The sequence below is a fragment of the Periplaneta americana genome, chromosome 8, assembly GCF_040183065.1.
Source record: "Periplaneta americana isolate PAMFEO1 chromosome 8, P.americana_PAMFEO1_priV1, whole genome shotgun sequence".
Classification (NCBI taxonomy): Eukaryota; Metazoa; Arthropoda; class Insecta; order Blattodea; family Blattidae; genus Periplaneta; species Periplaneta americana.
This window is the reverse complement of record NC_091124.1, coordinates 13,647,049-13,672,292: the sequence shown is the minus strand read 5'-3', so window position 1 is coordinate 13,672,292 and position 25,244 is coordinate 13,647,049. Positions and strand designations below refer to the sequence as shown.

At 36.1% G+C, this 25,244-nt stretch overlaps 2 protein-coding genes across 3 annotated transcripts in view; both read right to left on the bottom strand.

Annotated features, from left to right (window-relative positions):
* LOC138704504 (uncharacterized) overlaps positions 1–11,883 on the bottom strand; it is a 54,050-nt gene extending 42,167 nt beyond the window's left edge. Inside the window, exons 1-2 of the mRNA XM_069832436.1 lie at positions 11,866–11,883; positions 6,268–6,347 (exon numbers count right to left, since the gene is read on the bottom strand). Of these exons, the coding sequence (XP_069688537.1) occupies positions 6,268–6,283 (16 nt within the window). The 5' untranslated portion in view covers positions 6,284–6,347; positions 11,866–11,883. The remainder of the gene's footprint in view (positions 1–6,267; positions 6,348–11,865) is intronic.
* Positions 7,886–25,180, bottom strand: LOC138704503 (uncharacterized). Of its 2 annotated transcripts, XM_069832432.1 has the most exons (4): positions 22,185–25,177; positions 18,934–19,043; positions 16,236–16,346; positions 7,886–10,826 (listed from the first exon to the last, which is right to left on the bottom strand). In XM_069832432.1, the coding sequence occupies exons 2-4, from the start codon at positions 19,036–19,038 to the stop codon at positions 9,087–9,089; spliced, it is 1,956 nt and encodes a 651-aa protein (XP_069688533.1). In that variant the 5' UTR covers positions 19,039–19,043; positions 22,185–25,177; the 3' UTR covers positions 7,886–9,086. The 2 variants fall into 2 exon arrangements, with proteins under 2 accessions (XP_069688533.1, XP_069688534.1); XM_069832433.1 differs by lacking the exon at positions 18,934–19,043 and having other exon boundaries at positions 22,185–25,180.
* Positions 25,181–25,244: the final 64 nt, after the last annotated feature.

The following is a 25,244-nucleotide window of genomic DNA, read 5'->3' as shown; positions in this document are numbered from 1 at the left end:
TCTCTATGAAATAACTTAAGCTTACTGTTGCATTCTCTTGATCTTTTGAATAAACTATAGATAATGTATTTATAATAACTGATCACTTGTCAGTTCTTTTTTTTTTTTTTTTTTTTTTTTTTTTTACAAAATTGCATGTGCGTTTCACATTCTGAATGATTTAATTTCCTTATACAGGGTGTATCAGAAAGTAAGGTCAATCATTAAAAAGGCAATAGAGGAATTGATGTGCTGCAAAAAAAAATGTTAACACCATTTTGCCGAATTAGTCCGTTTAGAGTTGCATGATGATAAAAGTTCCTTTGTCATACTCTAAGGACCCATTTATCTTCTTTTTTTTTTTTTTTTTTTTGCTAAGTATGCACAGCTGTGATGAGTGCATTGTATTTTTATACCTATCCTAAATTAGGTTTCTCCAAACAGTAATGATTAGAAATGGTCATTTCCTGGCCAGCACGGTCGCCAGACTTGAAACCATTGAAGGAACATATCTACAGTTCTGAGTTACCAAATAAAGATTATCTAGTCGCAAAAATTCGCATAGCTGCAGCAGATACGATAGCAGGGAGTGTAGAACTTGCAATATGAGATTAGGCTGAGTGCTGAATTATGTCTATATGACAGTGGGCGACATTTTGTTCTGATAGACTTTAATGAAATACCAGAGTAGACTATACTTATTCAAGTACTTGATATGATTATTAGAGAAATAAAATACCAAACGGGTCCACAGAATGACATTCAAGGAAAGTTTATTATTGAGAGAGTGGAGAAACGGGATTAATTTGGGGGGGGGGAAGTGTATTAACATATTATGCAGAAATTCAGGTTCTTTCTCATCTTTTTTAATGATCCACCTTGCCTTTTGATACACCCTGTATAAATTACTATTCACGTCGATTAGAACGAAGATTGCGTTTAAGTTTATACTGCCTCACACCGTTTGTGTTTAACAAGGTTATTTCTACTAGTGAAACGTCTATGACAATTAGTACATTCGAATGGCTTTTCTCCCGTGTGAACTCGTGCATGGATAGTAAGTGTAGTTCGATCATAATAACGTTTGTTACAATAAGTACATTCAAAACGTTTTTCACCGCCGTGGATTCGCAAATGTTTAGTGATACAACTTCGATCCTGAAAGGTCTTTCCACAAAAGTGGCATTCAAAAGGTTTCCTTTCCGTGTGAGAACGAATATGACTCCGAACATTACAGGACGTATCAAAACACTCCCCACAAATATCACACTTGAACGGCTTTTGTCCAGTATGATTACGTTCGTGTTTATAGAGATGCGTAGACCTTGTAAAACGCTTCCCACATATTTCACATTTGAACGGCTTCTCTCCAGTGTGTATACGTTGGTGCACCTTCAAGTCACTTCGACTGTTAAATTTCCCGTTACACACGTCACATTCGAAAGGTTTAGTTCCTTTATGATTGCGTTCATGGACATTGAGTTCATATTGAGTCCCGAAAACTTTCCCACAGACATCGCACTTATTTTCGCCTGTATGAAAGCGAAAATGCCTCAATATATTACGTCGGCTATTGAAGCACTTTCCACAAACATCACACGAAAAGGTATCTTCATTTTCTCTTCCATCATATTGTGAAGAGCTGTCGTCATCTTCCAGTATGTTTCTTTCTCTGCATGGAGGAAAGAAGTTACATATATCAAAAGTAGTTAACATATCGATGGCATTTATTAGAATTTAGAAATGTATTGACAGAATTTGGAAATGTATATATGGTAACATCATGCTGTAGCTATAGTATACTCAGTTACAGTTAGAACAATCTCCTTCTACAAAAGTCCATTTAAATCCCCCATCACTTTTTGCCATTAATAAAACACACACAGATATATACAGGGTGATTCACGAAGATTTACCGTCCCTTACGGAGCTTATTTCTGAAGACATTCTGGGCAAAAAAAAAGTCATATAAACATTTGTCCTGATATCAATATTTTCATAATTACATTAATGTGAAGTTGTTTGTAAAATACCATTATTCTTGAGATTTAAAGGTAAAAGATTACTATAGATAAAGAATGGACTATTCAGGAGCATCATTTCTTTAATTAGCTAGTATTCTGAAGCTAAAAATATGTTGTGAATTCCATAGTTGCTTCGTACAGATTTTTTAACCACAAAATTACATTTTCTTACGCAGTTATCACAACAATTGATACAAATGACCCCATTCTTGTAAATTCTTTAAGACTGTACATTAGGATGCATAATTAAACTGTAAAGAATCAAGTTCCTAAAGTAGTATGATTTGTAACATTTTTTGTCATAAGTACGTAAGAATGATGTCATTTTTAGTTAAAAATTGAAAAATTAAATCTGTACAAAGCAATTAACAACACATTTTTAGCTTCAGAACACTAGTCAATTAAAGAAATGACACTTCTGAGTAGTTCATTCATTTGTAATATTATTTTACCCTTAAAACTAAAGAAAAAAATATTTTACTAACAACTTCAAATTAATGTAACTTTGAAAATATTAAGATTAGGACAAATGTTTATATAACATTTTTTTTGCTCAGAATGTCTTCGGAAATAAGCTCTGTAAATGACGATAAATCCTCGTGAATCACCCCGTATATATTTTTATTTCCTATATACAGGGTAGTGAATTGGAACACATACCATAAGGATTTCAGTGCTAAAATGTATATATTAAAGTATTAGCTCTCCTAATAATTAATATACATGAAAAAGTTACTGGTATTTCCGGCTTTTGTAGAAAAAAAATCTGCGTCCATTTTTGTTGTATTAAATTAATATTTTGACTAAGAGTGTGTTGGAATAATAAAAATTAACAAGTAATTTATAACCATCTGTAATGAAAAATGTTAACTGTAGTAGGTTTTGGATTACTGAAATTAGGCCTTTATGTAGGTATTTAAAAAAAAAAAAAAAAGTAGTTTCGAATCTAGCCAGCCATTGTAAAACATTAAGGGGAAACGAATGTAACATGATAATGAATTCATTTTGTTTTTACTGATTAACAAATTAAAATATTAATACACTAATGTTTGTGAAAAGTGCAACACCCAGAAAGAATGGCCCGAACGACTCCAAACTCGGGAGATGTGTAAAACAGTGTACCACCAACAATTGATTACGTTTCCAGAGAGATGACGTACACATAGGCCCAACAGTGACGTCTCTTGTGTTACCAGCAAGGTCAGTGTTATGCCTTGCTCAGTCAGTGCAGAGCTTCCAAGCAAAGTGGAAACGTGAAAGCTAGTGCAGGTATGCCTCGTCGATGTGGAAGGGCGTAATATCAGCACATGAGTGAGTTCCAACGGGGCAGAATGGTTGGTCTCTGGGAAGCAGATTTGTCATACCGCGACATTTCGACTCACACAAGGCATGCTGCGACAACAGTGATGCATGTGTGGAACGAGTGGATAGAAGAGGGTCGTACGCAGAGACGAGTGGGTACTGGACCAAGTAATGCGACCACAGCATGGGATGACCGCCATCTTGTCCGCACGGCCATGACAGATCATACAGCTTTATCCACAGTGTTGAGTCGACGGAGTATTGCAACAGGTGTGGACCTGTCTGCGTCAACAGTTCGTTGCCGTCTTTTGAGGGCTGGACTAGTGGCTTGTATGCCATTGCATCAGCTTTCATTGTCCAGAAACCACCAATGCCTCAGACTGCAATGGGCAAGTGAACACAGTCACTGGTGTTCTGAGTGGCAAAATGTAGTGTTTTCGGACGAGTTTCGCTTCAACTTGTCCTACAATGATGGCGGCATATGTGTTAGACACTACCATAGTGAACACAATCTGAGAACCTGCATTATTGAGCAGCATAGTGGACAAATGCCTGGTGTGGTGGTTTGGGGCTCCATTGGATACAATATGCGATCTCGCCTCCTACGTATTTGGGGCAATTTGAACATCAGCTGCTACATTAGGGAGCTTTTAGAGCCATATTTCAACAGGACAATGCCCGGCCACATGTGGCGAGGATTGTGCAAGTCTTCTTCGAAGAATGACAGGTATCACCACTTTCTTGGCCTGCACATTCGCCAGACATGTTGCATATCGAACATGTCTGAGATATAGTTAGCTGACAACTTGTTCGTCATGGTCCTCCAACACCCACTCTTGGCACTTTGTGGACTTGCATACACTGCGTGAAGGGAGATTCCCCAGGAACATATTCAGGCCCTCTTTGATTCCATGCCATGATGTTTACAGGCTCTGATTGCAGCACATGGAGATTTCACACCATACTGAAATCTCATGGTCACAGATCAGGTACACTTCTGTATTTCTAATCATTTGTGTATTGTCATGTACCTAATCTGTAGTATCAATTTCATTTCAGTCACATGTATCCTTCTTAGTGTTGTAATTTCCACAAACATTAGTGTAATTTATAAAAATGTTCTTGATAAAATATTTTCTGTCGATGCTAACTTAAATATCTCATTTGCCAGTTTATTCTATGTAATACAAATATCATCATGAATATTCTGATGATTCTAGAAATTCAGCATCATTGTATACTTTTGATTTCAAATAAAGATGGATTTACATTTTACTTTTCATGTGCATCATTCCCAGATAAAGTGAATTGCAGAAATTGAAAATAAATAAAATTCGTCCAATAGTCAGCAAAAATTTCTGTATTCACTTGCACAGTATGCCTAAATCTTTTTTGCTTCCAGGACACTTTGGTCACTTCTCTTTGTCCACCTCAAATATGATCATACATCTTTCAGTCATAGTCACATCGATCACAACTTTAAGTCTACATACAGTATTTCCAGTGTCAACAAGGGTCTTCAAATACATTGTATATATTTTTAATTTGGTTATTTAACGACACTGTATAAACTACTAGGTTATTTAGCATCGATGGAATTGGTGATGAGATGGTATTTGGCAAGATGAGGTCGAGAATTTGCCACAGCATTCACCTTACAGTTGAGAAAAACTTCAGAAAAACCCAAGCAGATAATCATTCCAAGTGGAAATCAAATCCATGCCCAAGCGCAACTCCAGATCGGTAGGTAAGTGCCCCAGCTGACAGAGCTACACCAGTGGCTCTTCGAATATAATATCCAGAGACATGTAGGTAACAGACATTTCGGTCACTGTGTTTCTGGTAGTAGACATTTTCGATCACTGTAAAAACTCGTTGTTTTACTCTTCGTCCTTTTGGACGATTTGGAAGACACATTCAATGGCCTATTGGACACCATCCGCGATGAAGTACCGTAAATGTTGTTACAACTTACAAAGAAAAACTACTTTTATCATAGAATGTCTAGCCAGAGGTAGGAGACGAACTCTTTTAGCACGTTTTTATTTATTTATTTATTTTATTGCTAGTAAGTTTGAAATGAATATAAGTTAATACAATGTAAGATAAACTAGCCCACTCCTGAACGAGTAAGAGGAGGGGATTCCAATAGAGACAAAAATAAAATTAAAACTGAGAGTGAATACAGATTAAAAAGTGTTTAATATTTTTAAACCCAAACTATAAATCCAATACAATTTTTTAATTAATTTGGAGAGGATTCATGGTTAAAATAATATTAGAATAAAATTTGTTTAATAATCTGGGGCCTTGACTCATGCTATGATAAAAAGCTGCATTGATTTTACATTTACCTTCAGACAAATGCAGAAGTCTAGATCTGAAATCTGAAACATGTATGATCTGGTAATAAACAGAACGCAATGCACAAACAACTATGCTTAAGTGTGAATGAAACCTACATGGACATAGTTTCAGTGAGCAAAAGTGGTGTGGACAAAAAATAAGATGAGCATAAATGTTAATGGACCACATGATGGATGACCAATGTTTATTATCCAACCGTCTGGGGATCATCTTTTATTTATTTTATTTATTGGGTTATTTTATGACGCTGTATCAACATCTAGGTTATTTAGCGTCTGAATGAAATGAAGGTGATAATGCCGGTGAAATGAGTCCGGGGTCCAGCACCTAAAGTTACCCAGTATTTGCTCGTATTGGGTTGAGGGAAAACCAGGTAACTTGTCCAGACCGGGATTCGAACCCGGGCCACCTGGTTTCGCGGCCAGACGCGCTGACCGTTACTCCACAGGTGTGGACATAATCTTTTATGTTAAAAACGCGTATTTCAGCTAAAATCGAAATCAAATTTTTTTCAACATCAGAAAATTCTCTTTTTAAACATGGCATATTGAAAATGTAAAAACCAGCACTCTGTGTCTTTTATCTGAATACTAACCCAGGTGGTGGATCATATTCTTCAATTAATACTTCTACTTTTATCTTCTCCTCTTCTGTACTATCTTGTGAAGGCAGCTCCTGTCCACACCATCAATTATAAATTAGATACGGTACCATACAATATAGATATACATCAGTGCAATGCCTGTCTAGTACTAGGACGCCAAAATTTCAATTTTAACAATACGGGATACATTCCTGTTGCACCCATTTCTCTATGCACCTGTAAACCTCATGTACATACAAACACCACACAAACAGACTAAATAAATACCACTGACATTAATGAATAGTCATGTTTTCGAGTTTCTGTAGTGATCTTAATTTACTCTGGTGTGATTATTAAAGGTGGAGACATACAATTTAATTTTTTTTTTTTAAATTATGGTTTATTCAACGATACTCGCAACTGCCGAGGTTATATCAGCATCACCGGTGTGCCAGAATTTTGTCCCGCAGGAGTTCTTTTACATGCCAGTAAATCTACTGATGCCTGTCGCATTTAAGCACACTTAAATGCCATTGACACAGGTCAGCACTGTACTGCCTATGCTACCCAGATTGACCATACAATTTATAATCTAACAACATTCCCTATGCATAGTTGCAGGTTTGAATATTAGCCGCAAACATAGCTGAGAAAAGAAAAATAATTGGCTGTAATTAACTTCATGTACTCTTTAGTTAAAGTCATTCTCTCTGACAAACAAAGAATCAAATTTTGATATAATTGAACACATTTAACATGAAATAAATTGGTATTTTCAACATGAATCTCGTTAATACATGGTAAAAATTTGTAGTTATATTTTTATTTAGGGACTGTTTCCCAACTCTATCATATTTCATTACAGTTATATAATCATTTAATCCCCCTCCCCCCATCTTGATTTACGGACATGCTATAATTTAATATTAGAGACTTCTGGTTTACTACTAATAACCTATTCCGATACTATATTCCATTTTATATCATGAAGTGCAGTTCGGTGATTCCTTTGAACACCCACTTACAGATTTATGACTTCCTACACAAACACCTCTGACCAGTCCATCCTTTCCCCTCATCCCAATATTACACAACTGCAACAATCCTGGCGATCCTTGAAATGAGGAGATTCGTGGCTGTCATCCTCATCTGGATGCCAAGTGTTTCGAAGAAGAGATCGTAATATTACAAGCTGACCGCTCAATGAATACTAAAGAATACACTCTCAATGACACTCTCGTGCTGACGGGATTCTTGAAATTCGAAAAAGATGTGGCAACTCTGCTTCCACGTGGATTTGAAGGGAACCTGTCAATTCTTCTCAACAAGGGTTGTGATTGGTTACTAACAGGTGAAGACAAGATTTCCGTCACAGTAAGAAAGACATTTATTTATGACAACCAATTAGTAGAGACAGAAGGTCTGTCGGCAAAGTCCTTTCTATGAAACTGCACTCCATGAAATAAAATGGACTATAATTGCAATGGTGTATGGTACAAGGAAGGAGTATTGCCAATCTCAAGGTGACCAATTTAAAAAAAAAATACAGAAAAAAAAAGGAGGGAGAGGGGAGGGAGATGGAGGGGGAGAGGGAGAGACAGATAGAGAGAATCGACTAAACTAAAACTTGTTGAAAGAAATTACTGATGCATTTAATTATTGATTCATTTATATTGATCAGTGTCACTGCACATTAGTTGTCTATAAACCCATGAGACTTCAAATTAAAATGCTCCCTTTCTTTTCTACAAGATACCACTGTAATCATTATTGTGGTACCAGTAGCATATCTTACACAAACTTAATAAAATCAGGAATGGGAAGTCAGGAAACAAAAATTTGTCTTTATTAATTTTTGTTCATAAACAAAGGTATCAACAGCTTTTCTTAATCATCTAAGAGAAGACATGTTATATTTAAGATCTTATCTGCCTAAAACCCCAATCCTTTGATCAGATTGCAACATAGCCAGAAACATACGCCAGATCATTGGAAATTACATTGTTTAATTTATTTTGGCATGGTAATTAGTGCAAGTGGCACTAATGCAGTAAACATACAGCAAATTATAAGACATTTACCTAATTTTATATCTTTTTGCTCACATTCGGAAGATCTCTTTATTTTATTTTTGAACACAGATCAATATCACAAACACACTTTAAAACTAATATAATTTGGTATCCAAGAAACATTTTTGCTTCCTCTTTCCTCAAATAAATATTATTTAGAACAAAGAATATTATGCTAAATGATAACAAGAAAGTGAAAATTAGCTTAGTATATAAGAAGGGTACAGAGAAAGAACGAGATCTATCCATTTTAGCAAATTGTTCCAGAGAAGAGCTTAAAGTCTGTCTTCAGCATATTCTTTCCTTGTATGCCCAATCTAAAATCTGTCATAGCACTTAGACTGTTCACATTATCACAGTGGTTTATTCGTAGGATTAAACTACACAGAACTCCACACGACATCCATAACTCATTTTTGGGAAAAAGTGGACAAAGCTCGTTCTTCCTCTGTACCCTTCATAAGTAATTATTTACAAAGACTGTGGTTTACTTATGTCGGTTTTAATTTCATCATCATACAACTCATTGCTCGAGTAATTCCTCCTGGACCTTCATTAATTTCATCATCACTATGTATAATAGCAATTAAGTATATCATTGTCTGTTGTCTGGGTAATTCCTCCTGGACCTTTCATGATAGTGAGCCATGATCTTTGTAAGTAATACCTTGTAATATTGTTCCCATGCACAATATAGAAAAATACAGTCAAAATACTGAGATAATTATTAAAAAAAATCAACAAAGCTGCACTTCATTAAATATAACCTGAAGATGATGATGGTGATGATTGTGATGACAGTGACGATAGTGATGACAGTGATGATAATGATGGCGATGGTGGTGGCGATGATGATGCTGATGATGATGATGAAGAAGGACTTTGAAAACATCTATCTAGTTTCATTATTTTACTTTCTCTCTGCATCAGCTTTTTCACGTTCCTTTGGCCTTGTCTCTTCCTTTGACTTTGGTTCTCTAGAAGTCTATTTTTATTGGATGAACTCTCCAACAGAGTAGCAGAACTCTGCTGCAAAGATCCCGGCACAGAAGACTTATCTAAAATTTTCTTTTGGTGGCTATCAAGAACTGGGAAAGTGTCAGCAGAAGAGACACTTTCTGAGATGGATGGAACATAAATACCATAATTTGACTTCGATACAGAAGTGGAAGCTTGTTGTATCTTGTCGAGGTCAGAAACAGGAATTTTAATAGCATTTTTGAAAATGTGTCTTTCATTTGAGGCACTAGAATTAGACTTGAGATTTTGAACAGTTTCTTTGTCATCTCCATTCATCAGACTGTCTTCCTTAAATTCACATTCATCACAAATGCACCTATTTAATGGAAATAAGCCAGTTTTTCGAAATCCATCAACAGCCACAGATGCAGTGGCAGACTTCTGATAAGCTTTTCCAAAAAGATTTCCTACTTCACAGTGTGTTATAACTCTACCTGGATGGTTTCTGAGCCAAGACTCAATCTCTTGAACATAATATGTTTCTAGTGATTGCATAAAATAAACACACAACGGTTGCAACTTATTTGTACAATGGAATGGGAGATAAATCATAAAGACACCATTTTCTATAGCAATGTCTATAACCTCAATGTTTCTTGTGTGTGAATGGTGTCCATTCAGCACTAAAACAACAGGATGCTCTTTAGATGATTTCACAACAGAGATGAAATGGTAAAGCCACTGCGTGAAGTTCTTAGTTTCCACTAACCCAGATTTATGACATGTTGCTATTGTGCCTGGTGGAACACCATGCAGAAGCTCAGCTTTCATCCTTTCCCTTGAAAATATCATCATTGGAGGAACAAACATTCCAGCAGCATTCATACATGCCATAACAGTGACAAGAGAACTCCTCTCTGCTGGAGAAATACGATGTTGCTTGCCTTTCGCTGCAACCATCTTTGATCTTTTATGTTGAACAACTGAAAGAGTAGTTTTGTCACAGGTGAATAATTGCTGTGGGGTGAATTTTATACGCTCCAGAAGAGGTTCATAGATGTCAAAAAACATATCAACAGTCTCTTTTGTAAAATCCTTTGCTCCTGATGCCAGTATAGTCTCTAACTTGCTAACGTTGAATTCTTTGTGCCGACTCAAAAAATTATTCAGCCATTTCCGACCAGCCGTCCCTTGAACGACAGAAAATGGATGTGCGATTCCATTTCTGATGGCCAGTTGAAAGGCTATTTTCTTTATATCTTTCACTGTGAGTCCACAGAACTGCTTCTCCATGATCAAACAATAATTCACTAGCTCTTGTTCAATATTATGAGGCAGTACAGGCTTCCTTCCAAGTCTTTTGTTTATTAGTTTTTCGACATCTGTTTCTTCGCACTTAGTTTTGTCTTTCAAGGTTGACCTTGGAACATGAAATACCTTTGCAGCAGAATTCAATGACATTTCTTTATTCCTTACAGCCATTATAGCCTTGAACATATTCTGTTTATCCCATGTCTGGCGTATTTTTCGGCTCATCTGCAATATTAAATACAGTATAATAAGAAAGAGATATCAAAGGAAAAAAAAGATAGCAGTTTATAAGACTACCTATATCCCGGCGTTAACATTGTAGATGCAAATCCTGAACACTAACGGAAAGAACCGAGAGTAGAGTCCAGGTGGCAGAAATGAGATATCTCAGAAGGATAGAGAACAAGACTAGGAGGGAAAGAATCTAGAATACAACCATTAGAACAGCATTAAAGATGAAGTCACTGAAGGAAATTATCCAATAACAGTTGAAATGGTTTGGCTACGTACAACGGATGAAGACAGATTGCCTACCGAGTTAATAAATGAGGTTAGGGTTGTAGGATTGAGCCTATTCCACAAAGGTACATTACAGATTACTGATGAAAGATGTTGTAAAGTATGAGGTTCTATCTTTCTGTTCCATGAAAGAATTAAAGCGCCTTATACATTACTAATGAATTGCTACTAGTGACGTCATATCAATAAACATACTACGTCATAACATAAAGCAGCTGGTTATCTTCGTATTTCATTCATCGAATTAGGTTATGTTTGTCTCTTTAATTGTAATGTATTTTAAGGTAGGTTATACAGCAAAGATTCGTAGATTCTACGAATTTCGTAACCCTGCAATGTTATTTATTTTAGTTTACTTCTTTAATAATGAAAAATTTACTTCTCTATTATTATCATGTTCCTCTGTGATCCCCACATTACTCTTTGATAGTTTCTCATATTAGCCAACAGATGTCACTATTAACGATCTTCACCCCCAAACTTAATTATTACGAAATGACAAACATTGCAAAATTATTGAAATGGTGTCAAAGGAAATGAAATTGTTTCTTTTGAAGGAAATAGAAGCAAGAACTGATATTCTATAGCACATATTTATCAAAGTATATCTTAATATTATGAAATAAATATATTTAAATCGCATTAGTACATGTATGTATTAGTCTCCTTTCATTGGTAGAGATTAAAGCCTGTGTGATGAATCTTGTCTCATTGTGAAAAGAGAGAGAAAGGAGATACGTCTTACCTCGTCTGTGTTGTTATTGCGATGGGGGGAGTGAAGCGATGCCAGTGGCGGAAGGGACTAGTTGATACATTCTGTAGTGCAAAATAAAGTAACAAAATATCTCTCTTCGTACTGTATAGTTCCGTCACTGATCTTGTCTTTCAAGAAACTGAGTTCCGGTAGCCTGTACAATAACAAGGTTTTGAAAAGAATCCTAAAAATTTACAACCCTCCTATAATTTCCACCCTCATTTGAAGGGACTTGGTTTTATTGCTACTGAGACAAGATAAACCTTACCAGGTATACTTGAGAATTCACAAGTTACAAGTTACTAGTACTTTTAATTAACGAGGGGGGGGGATGGGGGAGATTCTCCCCCTCCTCTTTTGGAAAATTATCCCTATCTCATAAATTCATATTACATCCCTGCCAGGGATAACTTCTATCCCCCTCTCACAAAATATAATTGTTTTAATATGAGTATATGTACTTTATAAAGTACGGAGTAAGCAAAGGAAATAATATTTCTGTATTATAATCACCAGCAAGCTGGCAACAATCAATAACTTAGGAATTACACATCCTATCTTAAGCCTGTTCAGGGATATAATTATTATTATTATGATCAAGATGCAAGACAAGCAACTCAGTATGACCAAGCGTTGAGCCGTATCGAATAAGGATACCTAATAATAATTTTTTGTATGGTATTCTCTATCTAGGATTCTATCCTTCCCCCCCATCAGAAATCTTAATGCGCACCCTGCTTTTGTGGAACACAATCATGAAACTTCAATGGTAATTTGTAAGTATGGAATGGTAAAGTACTACTGCAGAAAAATCTTTTGTAGAACAGAAACTTTAAAATTTTACTACTTACTACAGAATGTACTTGTAACATACAACACCATACCTTTGTATAATAAGACCAAGGAAGAAGGAATTAGAGAAGCACTACAGAAGAGTCAACTGTCTATGAGAGAGCCAGATGAAGATCTCTCGTTCCTCAACACCGAAAGGTACTACAGGAGCAGATTAAGAAGAATAACAATATAATAATTCCCAAGCAGTGAAAGCCTAATATCGTGCCAGTATACTATTACAATAATAATTAGGGGACAGTATTAGGAAAATGACGTTAAAAACAAGTTTCTATCAATTCTTTGTGACGGTACATCAAAATTTAAACATAGGCCTACATAGTGGAAATTCCACTTAGCAATTAATTGTGGTTCTATAAAAAAACTGGTCGTTTAGAGAGGTAATCACTGAATGAGGGTCACGTTTTTTAATACATTCTCAGTCATTGCAAGAAGCTTCATCAGTATTACTTGCTTCTCTACTGATAAGAGCAGAGGATATGCCATTATTAAAACTGACCTAGCGATCCATTGCTGACAGAAAAATTGCATACACAAACATTCCCAATAGTTCTAAATCCTTTTCTTTCAGCATTAATTCTCTTAATAAGATTATTTTTCCAACTTATCACATTATTCTACCGACAGATTATTTTCATTACTGTAATTTCCCACAATTATGGTCCATAATACAACCATTCAAATTTTCCACTCTATATCATAGTACCTCGTTCATCCACATCTTTCCTGTATTCAACTTTGAAGTCAAGTCACTGCAGCTGTCTATGAACGGTCTATGACACTTCTACAATGTTCTTTGAATAACTGTATAGTTGTGGGAAATTACGGTACCAAATTTTTACTCCCATTTTCCCTTTAATTTTTGTCTGTAATTTTAAGAGAGAAGTTTTATATGATATTCTTATTGAATTTGGTATTCCCAAGAAACTAGTTTGATTAATTAAAATGTGTCTCAGTGAAACATACAGCAGAGTCTGTATAGGTCAATTTCTGTCAGATGCATTTCCAATTCACTGTGGGCTAAGGCAAGGAGATACATTATCACTTTTACTTTTTAACTTTGCTCTAGAGTATGCCATTAGGAAAGTCTAGGATAACAGAGAGGGTTTGGAATTGAACAGGTTACATCAGCTGCTTGTCTATGTGGATGATGTAAATATGTTAGGAGAAAATCCACAAACGATTAGGGAAAACACGGGAATTTTACTTGAAGCAAGTAAAGAGATAGGTTTGGAAGTAAATCCCGAAAAGACAAAGTATATGATTATGTCTCGTGACCAGAATATTGTACGAAATGGAAATATAAAAATTGGAAATTTATCCTTTGAAGAGGTGGAAAAATTCAAATACCTGGGAGCAACAGTAACAAATATAAATGATACTCGGGAGGAAATTAAACACAGAATAAATATGGGAAATGCCTGTTATTATTCAGTTGAGAAGCTTTTATCATCCAGTCTGCTGTCAAAAAAATCTGAAAGTTAGAATTTATAAAACAGTTATATTACCAGTTGTTCTTTATGGTTGTGAAACTTGGACTCTTATTTTGAGAGAGGAACATAGGTTAAGGGTGTTTGAGAATAAGGTGCTTAGGAAAATATTTGGGGCTAAAAGGGATGAAGTTACAGGAGAATGGAGAAAGTTACACAACGCAGAACTGCACGCATTGTATTCTTCACCTGGCATAATTAGGAACATTAAATCCAGACATTTGAGATGGGCAAGACATGTAGCACGTACGGGCGAATCCAGAAATGCATGTAGTGTGTTAGTTGGGAGGCCAGAGGGAAAAAGACCTTTGGGGAGGCCGAGACATAGATGGGAAGATAATATTAAAATGGATTTGAGGGAGGTGGGATATGATGATAGAGACTGGATTGATCTTGCTCAGGATAGGAACCTATGGCAGGCTTATGTGAGAGCGGCAATGAACCTCCAGGTTCCTTAAAAGCCAGTAAGTAAGTAAGTCATTTTTTTGCCATTCCGTACGAATTTCTTCCTTACTAGGGTTACCAGATTAGTTTAATGAAATGTAGGACACAGTGTTTCAAAACGTACGACATTAATTTTGTAAGATAATATATGAAAATTGACAGTCAAAATCTAAAATGCAACTAGACGGTACATATCATAACATACATTTATTTTTATATTTTCTTAAAATATTCAAACACACAAAGAATAAAAATTATCTGTAAACTAAACTAATTATACTTCTCTCAAAAATTAATATTACGCAAAACACGAGGCTTCTTTTAAACATAATCATGAAAGTCTACACAACTTAAGTTTTTTTTTTTTAAGTTAAAATAATAATATGTCAGATTTCATTGCAAAGAAGTCTCGTTATAAATATTTCAACAATTATCGAAGTACTAGTAACAGGCAGCCTATGTGGCTCGGTTAACACCAAAACTAAAACATAAAAATTATTTTATAAGCTTCGTAATGAAAACAAATAAGGCACTGTGCTTCGTGTTCACTTCTCCCTGTTGTAAACACGTATATTTCTTTGCTAAAGCATCAGTGATGTTAAATTTTCTTTTTGGCATCTTGATGCACTTGTTACAGCTGGACCACTACTCATAAGTTCCGTGCTTCAGCACTCTGTGACAGCCAAAGAAATAATGAACCAATGCAGTCCACCCCAGCAAGCTCCAGAGGGCCATTGTACTGTTGCAACATCTCTTGCCCACTGCCATGACAGCAAAGACTATTGAATGACTATGATCTTAGATGATAGCCATGTTACTGTGTTGGGTTGTGGCTAATTCCGTACTCTCCTGAGTTACTAATCCATTTTAAAACTGATGAATGTTTGTTTCTCAAAATGTAGGGCATGTCCAGGATTTTCCGGATGTCTGATAGCCCTATTCCTTACACTTCAAACTTGGACCGAGTTTTTCTACAGTTGAATATTTACACAAATTTTCATCCCTTTTCACTTTCTTCAATCAATTCTGCATGATTCTCCAAGTCATAAAATTTCTTTCCATCTCACTCAAAACCATGATTTCTTCTGGAGAAAAAGGTGGTGGAACTCTGTATAGAATATATTATAGCGAACAGAGAAATGATTACTGTCCAGTGCACAGGAATTTTGTCGTTTGTAACATCCTTAAGGCTTAAGTGGACTTCAAGGAAAAACATAATTGAAGAGTCCACTGCAAGAATGATGGGTGTCATTTGGAATACATTTTGCAGGAGAAGCAATTGAAAGTTTGAATGCTTAGTGCTCAAAGCTTAACTGTGATTTTCCGATCATTACTGGACAATGACTATCAGTGTTAATGCCATATAACTCTCTATGTACATTCTATATGTCTTAAGCTATGCAATGACAGTCTTGGTTCATTTTCGACAAGAAAGTGTCATTCATCATTCTTGCAGTGGACACTTCAATTATTAACACATTTTTTGGCTCCATAATAAAAAATACAACAAAGAGGTGCCGGAACTACAACTTCATATAAACAATGATCTCAACATCATACTCTGTATTGACTCACCTTCACATTGACCTCTGGTTCTGCAAATGATGATTCAGTCTCACTCCATTCCTCTTTTTTCACACCACACCACCATAATTCATTATCTGTTTCTGGCACGATCACATTGTCCTGTAATCATTGCAATCAAATCAGATAATTGAGAATCATGCAAAGATGAAGAAGAAATCATTGATAAACGTTATTGAACAACTAATAATTTTCTAAAAAATAGCCGGCCTAAATAAGAGTTCATAGATCGGCCTACTAATCAATTCACAATGAACAATGATTAAAAACAATTATGTGACAATTTGAAAGAAAAAAACATTAAGATAAGTTAATGATAAGAAAACATAGGAAATCATTTACAATAAAAGTTTCTTGGGTACAAATGATTACTAATTATAGCTAAGAATGATTTTAACACACGAGATCCTATGGCATCAATCGTTGCATGAGAAATTTCTATTGCTGGAAACGCTGAAAGTAGTCAATCAGGTATTTTACCATCAAAATTCATAATATTAACGCAATGAAGTAGTTATTACTCGTTCAATAACGTTCGTCAGTGATTATATTTAAAGTGTTAAAAGAATGTATTCAAGAATGAAGAAGCCACTGGCGTGGCTCAGTCGGTTAAGGCGCTTGCCTGGCAGTCTGAAGTTGTGCTCTGGTGTGGGTGTGATCCCACTTGGGCTGATTACCGGGTTGGGTTTTTTCCGAGGTTTTCCCCAACATAAGGTGAATGCCAGGTAATCTATGGCGAATCCTCGGCCTCATCTCGTCAAATACCATCTCGCTATCATCAATCTCATCAATGCTAAATAGCCTAGTAGTTGATACAGCATCGTTAAATAACCAACTAAAATTTAAAAAAAAAAAAGAATTAAAAAAAAGAATATTTTTTTTTTATTTTTTTTTCAGAAGTTGAATTTTTTTTTTATAATTTGAGTTTATTAATATATTTCTTAAATTCATTAGGCTTACTTAAACTGCATAATTTTTTTACAACCCGTTTGTATTCTGGACCCTTTTGGTCAACTGTAGTGCATCAGAAGACGAAAATTAATAAATTTTATTAGTGATTATTAAATTCCTTGTAAATACAAGTTGAGCAAAGCTTCGCCATACCATTGTACTAATTTTTGCTGTCAGCTGGCATCCTCGTATAAGTATTGTGTATAGTTGGGTTGGTATGATGGGCAACCATTGAGAAGAAAAAACTACTAGGGCCTACACTGATTCCGCTTAGCTGATATGTATTCTAGGAACAGGAATAGTGTTGCTCTATTAGGAAGAATTTAACATATTAAAACATGAACACTATTAGTTCATACACAGTGATAAGTGAAGTGCGAATAAGAAAAAGTTGTGAGTTCAATATAAGAAACAATACGCCTAATTCAATTAAGAATAAAATTTTATTTCCTGTGTTCTAAGATAAATATAGTCTGTTGGGAATGGGTTAACTTTGAATGAATAATAGCCCATGGAAGCTACTCCTGCTGGTGCCACGATATCTTCTAAAATATGGACATACACATCCAACAGGCCAACTGGCATATAGGCTTACACCAGGAATGTCAAGCATGGGCATGTTTTACCCTCTTAGAGACCATCCACTTAAAGAATCGTATGAGAGCATACATTTACTAGGGTTGGATAAAAAGTAATGGCAACAGTTCGATATTTCTGACATGGCTTTATTCACAGGGGTACAACATTTACGTACCTTCTATATAGTCGCCCCCCTTATTTATTACCTTTTGCAAATGTTTGGAAGGCGTTGTACACCATCAGCGCGTCCATCTTTGTTGATGTTCCATATTGACCACCCTAAAGCACGGATAAGTTCATCTCTGGTATTGTACCGGGTCCCTTGCAGTGATTATTTCACTTTGGTGAAAAGATCGTAATCGCATGGATCATACTGGGTGAGTACAGTGGATGTTCCAGTAGTCCGCGTTTTCCGTCTGCCTTGGAGGTAAGTACAGCGTGGTGCAGTATTACCCCATCAATGTCATACGCCACAATGAACATCTCCTTCACAGCACTTTGTGTAGGGCGCACTTTCTTTGGATGAGGAGAACCAGGATGCTTCCATTCATTTGATTGGCGTTTCAAGTTTGGTTCATACGAGCGAGTCCAGGTTTTGTCCATAGCGACGATTCGTCCAAGAAAGTCGTCACCTTCCCTTTGGTACCGGTGCAACAAGGCCTTCCTGGAACGCTTTAACCCATCGTGCAACTGTGCGATATGGCAACGCTGCATCGCCACATGCTTCACGCAGTCCCTGAAAACATTCTTGTGCACTATGACCTCGTGCCATTTCAATTTTGATCCAGGAACGTTGCTCTAGTTTTGTAAGGATGGTCTTAGGGCGCTCAAACTATCCCTATGAAAGTGAACGTTCTACACACTGCAGTAGATTGATGGAATACTGTCGCCGCTGGCTGCACTAACTCATCTAACAGTCCTTGTTCATGTCCACATAGCTGGCAGCTCTCGAATGCACCATCGTCACGTGACAGCAGTGTTGCCATTACTTTTTATCCAACCTATGTAAAAGAGGCTGGTTCTATGTCACTGTTACACCTCGTTTAAAGGCTAGAAATTCCCGAGCTTGATATGCCTGGCCTACACAAACACAGTAGCCTAGCTCTTTAATAATTAGTTACACACATTGATTGAATCTCAAGTTGATGGTAGGTCCTACCTGAGGCTCGGATTTTACTGTCGTCTCCTCAGTTTCTTCAATGTCTTCAGGCTCGATTTTCACATCTACTTTACCCACGTCACAAAATTCCACATCTTCCGACATGTTTCCTGAAATAAACAAATTAACCTAAATCTATTCCAGAAAACTACATCTGATATGGTTATCTTCCAGAAGGCGTCAGAATGTAACAAATGAGGCGGGTAGCAAAATCTCACTTTACCTTCAGAACATCAACATTTAAGTTAGTGCCAGACGCCTCTTGGAAAATTTATCCTGATGTTGTAATTTATATCGTTGCATAACAGTAATTACCTATAAGTAGGCCTACTGGTTTTGGATTTTTATGAAATTCTTATTTTAAAACCTTCTGATTATTATTCCTAATGTGGAAACACTTAGAAAAAGTGAGAGGAAAACAATCGTAGTTTAGATTTATTATATTTACGTACTTATGGACATCGGCCAATTGGAAGTTGTGGTCAGCCATCTTGTGTTTGATGTTTGTAACAGGAACCGTTTGGCTCTAGCTCATGTGCTGACCTCTCATGCAGTGCCAGCGTGATCCTTACGTAAATTAATTTTCACATGTACATTCCAGATCAAATGAAGCAGTTCCCTCCCTGCTCTGGTTACACAGCTTGCATATACGAAGGTTAGGTTTGATTAGTTTAGGTTTTTATTAACCAAGTCCGCGCAAGATCCTGTCGCGAATCGCCCGTATATAAATCTATGTTTGATGACGTCACATTAATTCGACTGTTTTCATTTTGTCTCTTGTCACTTTGAGATTAGTACTGGTGATGGAAGGAGCATGTAGTTCTATGTCTCGTGATGGTGATAAGTGTGGAGGAATTGTATTTACGGATGTCTGATATTTAGCGGAGATGATGTTCAAGAGGGCATATCCAGACCATCATGAATGCATGAAATGTTTTTTTCATGGAAATGGTAGAAATGTATCCATGTCTTCATTAATGTGAGGTACATGATCGTAGTTTGCTATTTACTGAACTGCTTTGTCGTTGACATAGATTAGGTTAGACTATTTTTTTTCAGTAGATTATTTTAGGATGCTTTATCAACATCTTAGGTTATTTAGCATCTGAATGAGATGAAGGTGATAATGCCGGTGAAATGAGTCTGGGGTCCAGCATCGATAGTTACCCAGCACTTGCTCATATTAGGTTGAGGGAAAACCCCGGAAAAAACCTCAACCAGGTAATTTGCCCCAACCGGGAATCGAACCCGGGCCACCTGGTTTCGCGGCCAGATGCTCTAACCGTCACTCCACAGGTATGGACATGTTAGACTATGTTACGTTAGGAATGTTAAGTTGACCGTTATAAATTGAAACGTAACTTTGAAGTTGTCTATAAAAGTGTTTTGTTTTTGCGAATTTTTTGCTTTGAATTTACTTGCGAAAGTTGGGGCTTTTTAGATTTTTTTTTAAGTTATTTAAAATTTTAATGTTTTCTGCTCATTTTTTTCTTTGTGTTTTCATTTTTGGGGCAAAAATCGGGGGTTTTTGAAGTGTATTTTTCTCGAAAGTACAGAAGTAATATCTAGGTTCTTATAGACATTTACCTTGCATAACTTTTATTTTCCTGTCATATGAGCGAACCAAAGAGGAGTATCTTGTTGAAGTTGGGCTATATAAGCCTCTTTTTAAATTTCGAAATGTCACTAATTTCTTTCTGAAAACTTCATACCTACATAATATGTTCTTTATGACATAATAATATACAGTCGTCTTGTTTAAATGAATTGAATTTTACTTACTAGCACTTTCCTCCCATTAATCGATTATTTAATGATAGACCTTTATCGACAATAAACAGGTATTTGTCCACCATTTAACAAATAATATTTTATTCCAGGCTATTTTATTTCCAGTGTAAATTCATTTATCAATATCTGCTCTTAGCACTGTTTGAGGTTCTGGCTGATATGTACATCTACAATGCATCTTCGCAATCACGCAGCGACGACCGACCAGCCAGCGGCAGAAGAGTGGCCCCATACTGGGCTCACAGCTGGTCGGTTGGTCAACGTGGCATGATAGCGAAGACACACTATATTATCTGGTAGTAATTACATCTCACTTGACGATATTTGTCAACATCTGAAGTCTGATTAGTGTAATATGTTACTAGTCAGTAGTGTATGTAATGGAGGGGGAAAGGAACTGGCCACACTACACCATTACCTCCTGGTTTAGTTGCCTCATGAGTGATGCCTTATTGATGTCACTTATGAGGTTCCGTCCTTTCTTCGGATAGTTGACTAAACAACAACGTCTGTTCGTAACCCTCGGTGGTAATTATTTACTTTAGCAGACAAAGCGTTTTCTTGACAAAATTTATTCAAACTTCCTTTATTTGACTTTGGGAATACATAGAAACTATTCAAATTGAGCGAAAACCAATAATTTTCATCTTATGTAGTTAGTATTTATGACTTTAAGGCACTGGTATGTATTTTTGAGTTGGCGACTGAGATTAATGTGTTTGTTTTGCTGTTCTTTGAATAGTGTGTGTTGTCATATATTAATGAGATGATATCATTTTGTTTTGTGTTATCATGGATGCAGGCACATTAGTGTTACCGGTACTGTGTTAGTGTCTGATCGTGTTGCACTGTGTTTTACCCCCTGCTGGCGTATATTTCCGTAAATAGTCAAAGGTTAGGTTAGGTTCTACGAGGGATAGCTAAGTGAGTAAGGCTGAGGAATGTGACAAAGAGTGAGTCAGATAAGTGACAGGAGCCAAAGGACTGTGAAAAGGTTAGAGTTATTGGGAAAATCTGAAAGACTGATGCAGCTAAGCTTTTTACAAAATGTCAAATGCGCATATTATTGGAACTATGCGATGGGAATCGGTCGCTACTTCGTTCCTTCAGATTATGGAAAGTTATTTATTATTGCTTGCCGCTCAACTTTAAAAGTTTGTGCGTATTCTCCAAGTCAAATCAATAAGTTCTAAATGAAATTTTATCTAGAAAACGCGCCGTCAGCTAAAACAAATAATAGCATTCCTTACTGGCAAAGCATGACGGCGTAATAAAGTAGAATACGATTTCACGCTTCTACCGAGGGCAATAAATACACAGTAACAGAACATCACATTCAATTAGGTTAGGTTTATCGACATAATCTGTAACCACTTCAGAACAAGGTAACCAAAATATTGTTGTTTATTATTTACTCCTGATCTACATTGTCAACTTCTTGCCAAAAATAAAACACTTACCTATTGTTAGCAATTAATAAAAATATGCATCCTAAAAAAAAAAGTCGAATCAATCCACCACTACAGTCTACAACACTTTCTTCTGCAGAACAGTGCTGCCAACACTCAAATATAAAATTAAGCTATTTATATATATAAAAATTCTGTTGTACTTCTAACAATGTGGTCATTAAAGCAATACAATTATTGCTTAAGGAACAGCATTAATAGCAAGTACTGGTGAATCTAGAAATTCATATAGAGTGTTAGTTGGAAGGCAGGAGGGAAAAAGACCTTTGGGAAGACCGAGACGTAGATGGGAGGATAATATTAAAGTGGATTTGAGGGAGGTGGGATATGATGTTAGAGACTGGATTAATCTTGCATAAGATAGAGACCAATGCAATGGCGGGCTTATGTGAGGGCGGCAATGAACCTCCGGGTTCCTTAAAAACCATAAGTAAGGAACAGCATTAAAATAAGACCGATATCACTTGACATACTTTGCGCTCTAACCGACACTACATAAATGTTTTCAGCACAACAGTGTATTCTCCAAGTTAGCGATTGTTGTCTCAGCAGCTATTGTTATTTTTAGCACAGTAGTGTTTCATTTAACGACACTTTAAACCACAGACCACACACAGATTTTAAATTGTCAGTGCTATTTTATTCAGCGTTGAAATTCTATATCAGCGAATTTTTTCCAGCATCCTCCATCACGCATAAAGTTCTTTTACTTGGCGTAAATCTACGACATGAGGTCCACAGCTTCACTTTCCTCCAGAAGGAGTTTCGTCGCCCTTTAAAATTCACTGTTATGCGCTGTATCGTCGTGATCTAAGACATCCTGCCTAGGACTCATGTTACAGAATGAGTGCTAGTTCCATTTATGGGGAAGGAATCTTCTCATGAAATTTCGGCCAATGTATGGGGCCGGTGCTACCCAGCATCGTTATGAATTTGGGGAGCTACAACAGGTAGCGAGATCTGGTTCTGTGAGCATTACAATGGCTGGTGGGGATCTACCTCCATTCCAGTTGGATGATCGTTCACCTCTGCTGAGGAATGTGAACGTAAGGCCAGCAGTCGGTTGGTCGGCCATGATTCTTCATGGGCCCTCACATCTCGGATTTGTTTGTTTGTTTATTTAAAATTCACCATTCTCGACCAGGTGAAGCGATGTCAGGCATGTTTGATGCCGAAGGTCACCATTTCCAGCAATTACTACAATAAGGTAAGCCCAGCGAATAGGGATTATAAAGAATGGACACTTCGCGTCGGTACCTTTGATGTAGCCGGACTGATTTCAATTACCTTCAAGCCAGCTAGAGCGTGAGATTCTGCTTTCTCCCTAGAGTTGGCGCTGACATCACACCAGCTAGCAGTCGACACAGCGGAAATATAACACATATAATTAATACATCTAGGTACATTATGTACTCAAATAAAATAAATTGGATCCATAAAATAATAAATCCGTCATTAGCTGTAATGTCTAGACTCTAGAGTTCCTTTATAATGAGAGTTGAGACGTTGACCCCAACAACAATTAAAATATGTAATGATTTGATAGCACTGAAAATGGAAAAACAAAACTCTTATGAGAAGTAAAACCATACCTATATTATATTATATAACAAATATTAAACGAATTTGATACATAATTTTATAATGTATTAATATTATTTTATAATATAATTTATTACATCTGAAATATAAAAAATTATTATTACAACTAGTTCGTTACTGTGAAATAAGGAAAATCTGTTAACTTGAATTCATTTGAAGCAAACCGTTAGTGGATTATGCAATAAGGTAGGCGATGTTTGAATCCTGTGTCTCAACTCTAGTCTCAATTATTATCTTAGCCTATGCCAGAGTCCGTATATATCCAGAGTACCGCAATCGTTTGAGCCGGCAAATGCCGACAAATCCGCCATTTTTAGTCCAGCACGCTATGCAGTATACAGTTGCATAGGGAAAGAATGTAATTTAAATGCGAAAAAATGCAATGCTGCTGTGTTCAGAACTGTACACAGAGAACTGAAAAAAGCGCACATTTGTTTTCTCTGTGACAAGGTGAAAGAAATAAGGAAAAAGGAAAGAAGTGACTATAAATATAAAAAGGAACGATCCGCTACCTAAGCGAGCATACATTGTGAGATTAATGAATGACTGTATTTTTATATTTATTTTTTCAAAATTTGGGCTCCAAAATATTTTTATAAAACTAACCTAGAATGTAAGTTGTTTCAGCAATGATATTTCTACATAAAACAAATGAAAATCACGTACCAATTAGGATCAGTGTCAAATTTTTACCATCTTCTCTCTTTCAAATCAAGCATTTCTGAATTTAATCCTATTTGCTGTTTGCAAGAATGACGTAATATATTTGTGAAGTTCTGAATTCATTCTTGAGACAAGATTGTATTGTTTGGCTCGCTTGGAAAATACAAAGACCGTAGAAACTAGAAACTCTATTAAGGTTAGACTGATGTGAAATTTCAATTTTCTAAACTATTCTAGATAGATCTATGAAATTTTGTACTTTTAATTTATAATTTTAAATTTTGTAAATTTAGGTTTTCAAAAATTGCTACTATTTTGGCCAGAATTTTGGTCTACATACGTGTTAGACATTCAGAAACGAAACTTACTATAACATTTTCCTCTTTATTTTACTAAAAAAATAATTAAAAATATTTAATCCACTAAAAGTGTAAAAACAGAAAAAATTCCACTCGAGCGTAAAAAAATCAATATTAAAAATACCTCTTCTGGCTGATATGCATATATATAATCAGGCAGTACATCTCACTTGATGTGTCAGAGAAAGGACAATTGTTTGTAAGCATCTGAAGTCTGATTAGTGGAATATGTAGCTAATCGGCGAAGTATGCATTGGAGGGGGAAAGAAACTTGCCACCCTACCCCATTATCTCCTGGCCTAGTTGTCTCATGAGTGATGCCTTATTGGTGGTACTTATGAGTTTCAAACTTGTCTTCGGACAGTTGACTAAACAAAAAAAAAAAAACAAAAAAAAAAAAAAAAGAAAAAAAAAAGAAAAAAAAAAA

What these genes read in the sequence shown, in the direction of transcription:
- LOC138704503 (XM_069832432.1), bottom strand. Translation starts at nt 19,038, where the DNA reads ATGTCGGAAGATGTGGAATTTTGTGACGTGGGTAAAGTAGATGTGAAA. An exon ending in CAGTAAAATCCGAGCCTCAG is followed by an intron (nt 16,347 to 18,933) that starts GTAGGACCTACC and finishes CAATGATTACAG; the next exon opens with GACAATGTGATCGTGCCAGA. An exon ending in AACCAGAGGTCAATGTGAAG is followed by an intron (nt 10,827 to 16,235) that starts GTGAGTCAATAC and finishes TTAATATTGCAG; the next exon opens with ATGAGCCGAAAAATACGCCA.